The sequence below is a fragment of the Alnus glutinosa genome, chromosome 4 (genome assembly GCF_958979055.1).
Source record: "Alnus glutinosa chromosome 4, dhAlnGlut1.1, whole genome shotgun sequence".
Taxonomy (NCBI): Eukaryota; Viridiplantae; Streptophyta; class Magnoliopsida; order Fagales; family Betulaceae; genus Alnus; species Alnus glutinosa.
In genome coordinates, this window is record NC_084889.1 from 17,783,089 (window position 1) to 17,794,138 (window position 11,050).

At 35.1% G+C, this 11,050-nt stretch overlaps 1 protein-coding gene across 2 annotated transcripts; it reads left to right on the forward strand.

The window, feature by feature from the left end:
• The first annotated feature begins 1,442 nt into the window (after window positions 1–1,442).
• LOC133865999 (rhamnogalacturonan I rhamnosyltransferase 1-like) lies at window positions 1,443–5,941 on the forward strand. Of its 2 annotated transcripts, XM_062302543.1 has the most exons (9): window positions 1,443–1,873; window positions 2,004–2,382; window positions 3,106–3,173; window positions 3,269–3,357; window positions 3,536–3,701; window positions 4,024–4,313; window positions 4,420–4,624; window positions 4,728–4,885; window positions 5,116–5,941. In XM_062302543.1, the coding sequence occupies exons 2-9, from the start codon at window positions 2,061–2,063 to the stop codon at window positions 5,360–5,362; spliced, it is 1,545 nt and encodes a 514-aa protein (XP_062158527.1). In that variant the 5' UTR covers window positions 1,443–1,873; window positions 2,004–2,060; the 3' UTR covers window positions 5,363–5,941. The 2 variants fall into 2 exon arrangements, with proteins under 2 accessions (XP_062158527.1, XP_062158526.1); XM_062302542.1 differs by having other exon boundaries at window positions 1,443–2,382.
• Window positions 5,942–11,050: the final 5,109 nt, after the last annotated feature.

The following is an 11,050-nucleotide window of genomic DNA, read 5'->3' on the forward strand; positions in this document are numbered from 1 at the left end:
GAGTATTTTTTAAAAAATTGTTGCGATCTAGATTGATAATTGAAATTTTAATTTTCCTATGTTATTAATTGAAGGAAAAACTTAACGAAGTTCTTAGATTGGAACTGACACAAAACTCATGTTGCAAAATCGAATTGAGACAAAACATAAAGGGTATGTGATATAATATTTGTTATGAAGAGAAATATTATTTACTATATTTTTGTTTCACAACTATTTTACAGTGTTAATATGGCAGTTTCAACCGACTGTTGAATATTTTTTTTTTATTTAACAAGAATTAATTAAAGGGTTGATTCGAATTACTACTTTAACATTGTAAAATAATTATGAGATAAAAATATAATTTTTAATATTAGTCTTATGTGAATTAATAATTCTATCATCTTTAATATTTGTTCCTTTCATTTGTAACTCAAATATATATAATAAAAAAAAGGTTTTCATTGACTTATTCCAAGCAAAACGATCATAATTAATGGAAAGTCTATTTATCCCTCTTTTTTTTTTTCTTTTTTTTTTGTCTAATTCAATGCTCCTCCATGATAGGGCAGATATTTGTTTTTTTTTGAATTGAAGAAACAAAAATGAGAGTTCACATAACATTTTATCAATTATATAAATAAAAAAGTCTCTAATTATATAGATTTTATATTTTAATATTTTCTATTATACCTATATTTAGAAGTTTTTTTTTTCTCATTTAATGGTATTAAGGAAATCAATATAAAGGATAGACCACACTTTTGTAACCAATGAGCGAGCCAAGAGAGTCATCGGTGGGAAATGCTTGCTTGGGGACGCTCATCCGTCCTCCAGCACCCATTTATAATAAAAAAAGAGTAATGCTACACATCATCCCCTTGTCCTCCTTTTGTCTTCCCAAATTTGATGTGACTCGTAAAATCACCATTAAATTTATGATAGATCATTATTGAATTTTGATCCAATGGTGATTTTAAAAATCACATCAATTTTAGGAGGATAAAAGGTAGATTAGAGGATGATGTGTAGCATTACTCTTTATAATAAAAATAAATAATTTTTTTATTATAAAGAGATCGACAAGAAACAGATGAGAGTTTCCTGTATAGCAAGGCTATCTTTGATTCAATGCAACGATCAATCACCTCAAAACCCTTGCCCATCAGCGGCGAAATATGCGCAAAATATCGCGATAATTTGTCGGCGTATCGAAAGGAAAGATTAAAGAACGGGCCAATCCCGAATCAAACGAAGCGAGTACAATAACCAGCTACCTCTACGGACATCCCTAAACCTCTCAGAGTCATCGCCACGTGATCGAACTTGCACGGCCAGATATTCGACACGTCGGAGACACTTAATTCCCATGGGCCCACCGTATCCCCATCTAGCTGGCTGGCATTTATTGGCGGACTCACAATGAAAGTCGAAACCACCACAGTTCAGCGGTGTACGGCTCTCTATCTCTTTCACACATTCACACACACACACACTCGCTCTCCTTTTGGTCGCGTGCGCCCACGCATAGCCACCGCGCTGTTAATATTGCCCCAATAATTCATCGACGCCCCCTCTCTCTCTCGCTCGCAGTCTCACCCTCTATATTTGTAATCGCGCTTGTGTACTCGCCGGGCCGGGTTCTGGGGCGACTGGAGTCGATCTCTAGCCGAAAAATCCACCGGATCTCCGACGAGCTTTTAATTCGCAATCTCCCATTTTCGTTTCGATCCGAATCGGGTTATAAATTTGTTTTATTGCTCGGATCGAAGCTTTTGGGTAATGCGCGTGGAAATCAGTGTAGTTTTGGTGCAAAATTGGGAAAGGAATCTGTGGATTTCGAGAGATTTGGGTGAGGAATCAGCGTGGTGGGGAAATGGTGCTAATTGAGGTAAGTTTGGGTGAGCTTTAGGTTGGATTTGGATCTTTCTCTATTACGACATTCTCGCGGTTCCAATTTTTTTATTGTGAATTTAGGGTTTCTTTTTGTTTTTCTTTCTGTTTCCAATTCCTGATCCTAGTACATTGAGAGAATTGGATGAAAACGCGTCGTGTTGCATGGGGGGAAGAGAAGCGAGATGTGCAGGATAGAGAGGAAGAGTGAGAGGAAGAGCTGTGAATATAAGGAGGAGGAGAGGAGAGAGATGGGTTTGAAGGCAATGGGTGAGAGTAGGGTTGAGAAGCTGAAGAGCTCGATGTCGAGGTCGAGGATGAAGCTGTGGATGATACGCGCCACTACGTCGGTTTTGCTCTGGACCTGCATCGTGCAGTTGACGGCGTTGGGGGATATGTGGGGGCCTAGGGTCTTGAAGGGCTGGCCCTCTTGTTTCTCCGGGGACACTTCCGTCAACAACGCTGTCGGCGTCCCGTTTGTTCCGCTGCGTGTTCTTCCGCCCAAAAGTGAGCATTTTTGTGAACTTTTGTTTCTGAATTGATTGATTTACTGGGTATTTTGGAAATAATTCTATCTTTTGGTTTCTGAATCTCTCAAGTAAAGTTGTATTCTAGAAATTATGTCGCTGTTATGGGTTTTTTTTTTCCCGATATGGGCTCGATTTTAAGAATGATGCGGAGGTTATTTGAGTACAATTGGTTTCATTTTCATTTGTTAATTTAAGGTAGAGATAACATTAGGAGATGGGGTTTTCGAAAGCTTTTTGCCATTTTCATTTTGTGAGTATTTGGGATGTTGGGATATTTTTATTTATGGAGTAATCTTTGTTCCTCAGTTCTTTCATGTGATAGCAATTCTGATGACGCAGATGTGACTGCCCAATAGAATGTGAGTGGCTCCATTTTGAGTTAGCGTGGTAACATTTGGAGGTAGAAACTGGTCGTCCAGAATGTAGCTATCAGCCTATCATATCTAATGCCACATTTCCGTTTGCTACAGTGTATATTGAGCTGACTGATGTTCCAAGTTACTGTCATCATAAATTGTGACAGATTTTCTGATTTATGAAATATAGTAGAGCAACTTAATGAGTTTTTGCAGATATGTTTTTTTCTTTGGATATTATGTCCTTATCAAGCATTGACATATATCCTTATTTTATTTTATTTTATTTTTAGTTGTGATTATCAATGTTAGACTCGATCTGAATTTTGTTGTGTTTTATTTAGGGGTTTATAAGAACAATGGTTACCTGATGATCTCATGCAATGGAGGACTCAATCAAATGAGAGCAGCGGTGAGTGGTTTGCGAAGCATGCCTCCATTGGCATATGACCTTAGTAATGGAAACGTGTTCATATTGTAATCAGTCTTATATTTCTATGTTTACAGATTTGTGACATGGTTGCTATTGCTAGATATTTAAATGTCACACTTATAGTGCCTGAGCTAGATAAAACCTCCTTTTGGGCTGATCCCAGGTGTGTCAACGTTTCTCTCCTTACATATCTGAAGCGATTGAACATTTCCAAGTTTTAAAAGGATGTATAACTTTTCTACTTATTAAAAAAAAAGGATGTATAACTTTTCTCTCCTTATTTGTGTGGCGGGATTTTATTTCTTACATGCCAAATGAATATTTATGAATTAATGTTGCAGTGAGTTCCAAGACATATTTGATGTGGATCATTTCATTACTTCCTTGAGAGATGAAGTTCGAATATTGAAAGAATTGCCTCCTAGGCTCAAGAGGAGAGTGGAACTAGGAACTGTTTATTCGATGCCTCCAATCAGTTGGTCTGACATATCTTACTATCATTATCAGGTTAGTTTTTATACTATTGTTTCCTTAGCCTTCTGTCAGGCAAGAACATCAGAACATTGCAAGATGCAAAACTTAAATATCCCTGAAAATGACTCTACCATAGCTGGCTTGGATATCCAATCTTTTAACTTGATATTTTCTTGGGAACTTTTAGATATCTTTTTTCTCTTTTGCTTGATGTGATTTGAACCTAGGATCTACCCAAAACATAGCAACAATTCATCAAATTTATATTCTTATACTTTCCTAGTTATGATGTTTTTCATTTGTTGAAACTTATGTTCTTAAAGTAATGGTTATTGTTTGTATTTGTGCTGTACAGATTCTTCCTCTGATACAGAAGTACAAGGTTGTACATCTAAATAGAACTGATGCTCGACTTGCCAATAATGGTCAACCTTTGGAGATTCAGAAGCTGCGCTGCAGAGTGAATTTTAGTGCTTTGAGATTCACTTCTCAGATAGAGCAGTTGGGTAAAAGGGTTATCGAGCTTTTAAGGAAAAATGGTCATTTCCTAGTACTTCATCTTAGATATGAAATGGACATGTTGGCATTTTCTGGCTGCACTCAAGGTTGCAACAATGAGGAGGTGGAGGAGTTGACAAGAATGAGGTGAGCTGTGCATATTTCTTTAACCAGCTATTGGCACCGGGCAGTCTGAAAGTCTGAAAATTAAATTCCATCCTCATTCCATCTCATAGTTTACATATTTTTACAGGTATGCTTATCCATGGTGGAAAGAGAAAATAATAAATTCTGACTTGAAAAGGAAAGATGGTTTGTGTCCTTTGACACCTGAGGAAACTGCTCTTACTCTGAGGGCCCTGGACGTTGATCCTAGCTTCCAGATTTATATTGCAGCTGGTGAAATTTATGGTGGAGAAAGGAGAATGGCAAGTCTTGCAAAGGCTTATCCAAAATTGGTGAGTAGATAAAGCTGAGGCGGACTCCTTGACTTGACTTTTAGTACTTGGTTATTGTCTGTCTTCTTGACTTTATTGATTGCGCTTGGGTTTCTTAATGCAGGTCAGAAAGGAGACTCTGTTGGAATCATCTGACCTTAGGTTCTTTCAAAATCACTCGTCCCAGATGGCTGCATTGGATTATCTAGTGTCACTAGAGAGTGATATTTTTGTTCCTACATATGATGGAAACATGGCAAAAGTTGTTGAAGGCCATCGCAGGTACTGACTGTTCTGTTAAGAGTTCAGTTCGCTTCTGTTTGTGTGAAAATTATATTGTAGGTTCTTAACCAGTTTAGTGGTTTCTTGATTTGGTGTCTCTGCTTCTGGGCTTTACTTTAATGATATATGCTATGATATATCACTCTCACTACACTGTGGCCTAATTCATTTTAATGGTGTCAAAAGCGTTTCATTTCAACTGAGAAATCTGTTGTCTATCAATGCTTCAGATTTCTTGGGTTCAAGAAGACAATTTTATTGGACAGAAGGCTTCTGGTCAGCTTGATAGACCAGTACAATAGTGGATCACTGAGCTGGGATGAGTTCTCATCAGCAGTGAAGGAAACTCATGCATTTCGCATGGGGAGCCCGATTAAAAGGTTGGTGATCCCGGAGAGACCTAAAGAAGAGGATTATTTCTATGCCAACCCAGAAGAGTGTTTGCCACCATTCGATGAATCATGGAGTAGTACGTGACCATTATGTTTGGAAACTCTGACATTCGTCAGTGTTCTCCTGCAGTGCTAGCTTTTTCTGCCATAGATCTTAAGATACTTTTTCTACACGGAGGTACAATGATAATGAAGGATTTCGCTCTGAAGAGGTGATCATGAAGATTATAGGGAGTGGTAAAAACTTCAAGAAAGCCTGAGAGGATCTACGGAAAGAGCTGGGGGACATCATTATCTTTTTCTATATGCCAATAATCCATCCAATTCATGTATAGAAGCTACCCTGCCATTACAGGGTGAGAGCAGATTGATCTGCATTGTACACGGGGGGAGGGAGGGAGGGAGAGAGGATGCAAATATAGATATGGTTTACGCAATGTGGATTCATGGAAGGTTAACCCGTTGGCCTTCCATTTTGTGGTCTTGTCATTTTCTCGAAGCATATATTACATTCTAATTTTATCTTTACACGTCATAATCCATTGCCACTCTCGTATTGCTTAGGTGTACAATGCCAGGGAATGTGATAGGGTGCAGTGTGTCGGTGTGTATGTACTTTCTGCAAACTACTTCATGAATTGATTGATATTGGGGTTTTAAGTCATCAGAGTGCCGACTTTGTACTCAAAATGATGCCCGCTTTCCGCTTTCATCACTGGGGTGGCCTTCTTCCTCTCTTCTTTATTAGCCTGCCTTCAACGCCCCTGGAATTATTTTTCATTCGTAATCATCTGGTGGTTAGAGGAGATGCAAGTAAAATACTATTTTATTGTCTATATAATATGCACATCATGTTCACTATTATACTCGAGTTTCTTTTCTAATGACAGACGCAAAATAGAATCTTGACGTACCAGGAGATTTGGTTAATGATTGAACGTGCTCCTTTACTTCATTAGCTGGCATGCTTTTTATGTTTTGCCCTAGAGGCGACATGGTTTGGAGTTGGAGCTGCCGTTTTGCCAAGGACACGCATGAAATGCGTGACAATAAAGATGTACATTCACTTTATTCTCCATGCTACTTTTCTAAGGATAATGACAAGGAGGACCGACCAGAGATGTACATGAATCAAGTTTAATTGACTCATTTGATGCTTCAGCAAGGATGATGACTTGAAATGCATTGGAATTACCCCGATAATTTAGTTTATTTGGGTCTCTTGCACAAGCTGTGGCTCAATGGTAATAATAAAAGACTTGATCAAATCTAATGTTAAAGAAAGGGTACAACAAAGAAGGGTTGAGCACAGCAAATTAAACGTGCATGATTAGGCCAGAACGGCATACAACTTTAATTTGTGATCATGGTCTATACATACACGCACCGACATAATAAAGCATATGGGTTTTTCATATCATATAATATCTTAGAGATTCTTGAAATAATAGAAGATCTCTTATATTCTGGAAATAATTGACTAATTGTTTTTAGTTTTTAACCCAACCCTCGTGTATCATCATGTTAGACCTAGAAAGTTTAAAGTATTTATCTTAGTTTCTTCATAACTCGCTCAAATCGGTGCGAAAAAAGTAGTTTTCTAAGAAAACGTGTTCTTAATTAATTTATATAAGAGTAATGTGTGCGAAATCCGAAAGGGCCCTTGGTGTTTTGCGGCGAAATCGACTGCACCTAATAGTTTACAACAAGATTCAACCGTCCGTTGCAGTCTTTTGACAAGTTTTCAAAATAAATAAATAAATCAAACTTAAAATTTCACAAATTTTCACCTTAAAGATATTAGATTATATCAAGAGTTCAAGAATTCAAGTTATAATTGAAGACAATCATAGTTGAAGACTGTGACTTAACTACAGTTGAAGACTATCACCTAGTTGAGTTAAAGTTCATTTGTATTATATATATATATATATATATATATATATATAAATAGAAGCATGTTATATTGTAAACATTACTTAAAGAAATAAGAGCAAAATATAGCAATTTGAGTTTTATCAAGCTACAGCTATAGACTGATTTTTATTTATTTATTATTTTTTGTTTCCATTTGGCCATAAGAGCTCCAATCGTTGCTCACCAATGTTTTTGGTGTTCGGAGAAAAATAAAGAAATAGTAAAAGCTTATGGAAATCCCAATGTGTTAGTTTCATTGTTTATCTTGAATGATCCAAGAACCACCGAGAAGCCCGCGGCACTACTTAATTTATCCAAAAAATAACTACAATAATCAACCATTTTACTCAAAATAATAATAATTATGAAACGTTGCTTTCGCAGCACACCACAGTCGGCAAAAAGCGAAAAGGTATTTACCTAATCAAGTTCAAAGATTAAACAAAGGGAAACAAGCTATTCTTTAAATAAAATGGTGAAAAATGTTGAGACAAAATGACATCACTGCTTGAGCTCTAATTAGTAACTAGTATTAATTAACATTAAATCTTAATCTTTGTTATCAACGAGGATGACAAGAACTTTTTGTGATGGGTGGTCATACTAAGCAAAATCGAATTCTTATTCTCGTTAAAGATACTACTTATTTATATTTTAAGAAAATGTTTGAGTACTATCATAAGTTTCTTACAAATTTATGTACCAATTTACAGGAATACTATGTGACACAATATAATTAAAAATAATTGAAATAATAAAATTTATTTATTTATTTTTTAACAAAAAATTTAAACTATTTAATGAATGAAGGTGGACTGAAATATTAGTTTGAATAAAACTTGTAATAAGATTTAGAGTAATGTTTTTTGCGCAACTCTTATATAATTTTTGCACAACTCTAACAACTTTTTTTTAAGATCAATCATTGAATATTTAAGGCCCACATGTAAGAATACAAATTCAATAGTTAATCATATAAAAAAAAAATAGTTAGAATTGTGTAAAAGTTGTATAAAAGATGTGAAATAAACATTATTCTAAGATTTATGTTATTATAACGTGAGTTTTAGTTTTCAAATTACTTGAAGAGAAATATTGGGATGAACATTCTGTATACCTCTTGTCCTACCCTTATATGTTACAATTTATTTTATTTATTATTCCCAGCATTTCTCTTATGGGATAAGAAGGGGAGTCGAGTACATTAAAGTTTCACTCGATCCGATGTTTTTCATTTTTTGATGATCACTAGATCCAATGCATGTAATGATTTAGTTATGATGGGCCCATTGGTAAATGTACACCATTAAAGTAGGTGAATGGTAAGGGAATATCGAAATCTTAAATTCAGGCAATGTTATCCTCGCAAAGCACTAGGCCTTATTCAAAGTTTTAATTGTTTTTGCTTCTCAAGGAAATTATTCGTGTGAGAGAATGGAAAGTGTTTTCTTTAGTTGGTTTCTCACAGACAGAAATATTTCACATGGCCCATATTCAGCACAGCACAAATATTCTAAATGAGCCACCAAGCGATCCTTGCTAGTACCAGTAAAAGTCAAAAGTCAAACATTGTTTTTGATTGAATAGAATTTGCATTGATAGAAAGCTGATCCCAATTCCAGCTTCACTCTCAGCAATGTGAAACCTGGCACATTCAATAGAACCACCCACTTGGCAGTCTTCCCTTTCAATGAGATATCTATTATCTATGCTCTACCTTTTCCAAATCCATTTGGTTCCATGATTCATAGATCTAGATAGTCAAACTGTACAATTCAATCACTATACCAATCATGCCAAATAGAATCAGGCAATGACTCTCTCTCTCTCTCTCTTAGAGATCAAAGAGTGTAATGGGTCTAACTATAGTAGATATGTAGCACAACTAGAATAAGGGTGTAGAAAATCAAGTGGTTAGGTTGTTGGGCTGAAGCCCATTTGTAATAAATATGTTAGTTTAGTTGGTTACAAAAGGTTAGAGTTTATTTTGTAGTTCTTGTATGAAAGGCCCAAAAGTCAATGTAATAAGATATCCGGCCGGACGCAATTCCATTTTTTTTCTCTCTATTTTCTTTGTTTGGAGATTGACTATATATAGTCACCCATATCACCAATTTCATTCATATAGTCACACATTTCCACAAACACCATTTACCATCAAAGTACATCCCAAAATTATACAAAATTAGAAAAATACGTAACAAAGAAAGAGGACACCATGTAGGAAATGCAGATAAGTGGATTTTTTAAGGCCAAAGAGGCACTGATTGAGAATCATTTGAGAAGAATCTAAGTGCGCTTTAATCCCAAGTATAAGGTGAGGACTCTAGAAAGGACCCAACTTTTCAAAAGTCAAGGATATGGGTGTAAATGAATAGTCACTTGCGAACAGGTTCAGGCTCGGCTCGAGATCGGTTTATTTATTAAACGAACAAAGCTTAAAAAAATTTTGAAGCTCGTTTCTTAAACGAGCCGAACTCGTATCAATTCGTATACTTTCATTTTTATTATTTTTTTTAGTTTTATTTTTAACTTCGTAAGTAGAACATCTTATATTCAAAAAGATAAAAATGAATTCTCTTTGTAATATAATAGTTATAGTTTGAATTATTGTAACTGTGAATCTTAAGATAGATATATGTATATGTGTGTGTATATGAGTGGATTTGTGTGTGTGCAATTAATATATATTGATACTATAATAGAAACATATAGACTGAGATTAGATTGTTTAATATTTGAGTTAATTTATCTAATTAACTAAACTAATAAAATTTTAACAATAATTATTAACTTATAATTAGTATGTATTTACGAAGAAAAAAAATTAAACAACAACAATATTTATAGAGTTTGAACAAGATATATATACAATCACAATAACTAATAATTATATATGCAATGAATAAGTGAATTGAGTAACTTGTGAACAAGCTCGAGTTTGTTAAAAAAACAAATCAATAGAGTCTAGACAAGTCATATAGCTTAATGATAAGCTCGAGCTCAGCTCATGTTCGAAAGCAATTAAACGAACTGAACTTAAACGTTTAATAATTGTGTGACACCCATACCGGTAGACTTGTAAGGTCTTACTGAAAGGGTTCACCAAATTCTCAGCCAATTAGATCTTTGCCACGACTTCATCTCTTTTTTCTAATGAGACTAGACTTGTGACTTTTCAAGCCGCAACATACTCAAAATCCATGTGGAATTAGCAATAATATATTGCTATACACTCTTCCAACTAGTAGTTCTACCATCCAAAGTAAACTCTTTACCCTATAGTGGATCTACCATAATCATAGTTTTGACTGAGTGTCAAAATCCTTACTATAGTAGACAAGTATATAATCCTTCGTTCTTCAAAGATACTTGAGTATATGCTGTAGCCTCTACCCAAATAGTAAAAAATACAATGTGTCTTTTGTTGCTTATCATGTCCCTATAGAAATAAACAGTAATTAAATTATTACAGAAATAGACAATCACTAACAAACATTGATGCAATTAGTGCATAGTTTTATAGGGTATCTCGGGTTCAAGTCTTGTCGAAACATGGTTATAATGTTATGTAGGTCAACCATAACCTATAATACCTTGAAAATAATAATAATAATGCAATTATTCGTCAAAAACACACTTTATAAAACCCAACACTTATGATTCAAACTAACATTAAAAAGAAATTCAATGAGAGCCATAAACCATTTTTTTTTTTTTCAAAACCTAAATAATTGCCACTTTCATACCATAGCCGAACATTTGATGTTTGATGTCCCACTAGAACGTTCAATGGTTACCCAAGCCAAACGTTCGATGTCCCATACGAATGTTCGATGGTTACCCAAGCCGAACG

Coding starts and splice junctions, on each gene's coding strand:
- LOC133865999 (XM_062302542.1), top strand. CDS start 2,061: ATGTGCAGGATAGAGAGGAAGAGTGAGAGGAAGAGCTGTGAATATAAG. Junction 4,314..4,419: donor GAGGAGTTGACAAGAATGAG/GTGAGCTGTGCA, acceptor ATATTTTTACAG/GTATGCTTATCCATGGTGGA. Junction 4,886..5,115: donor GTTGTTGAAGGCCATCGCAG/GTACTGACTGTT, acceptor TCAATGCTTCAG/ATTTCTTGGGTTCAAGAAGA.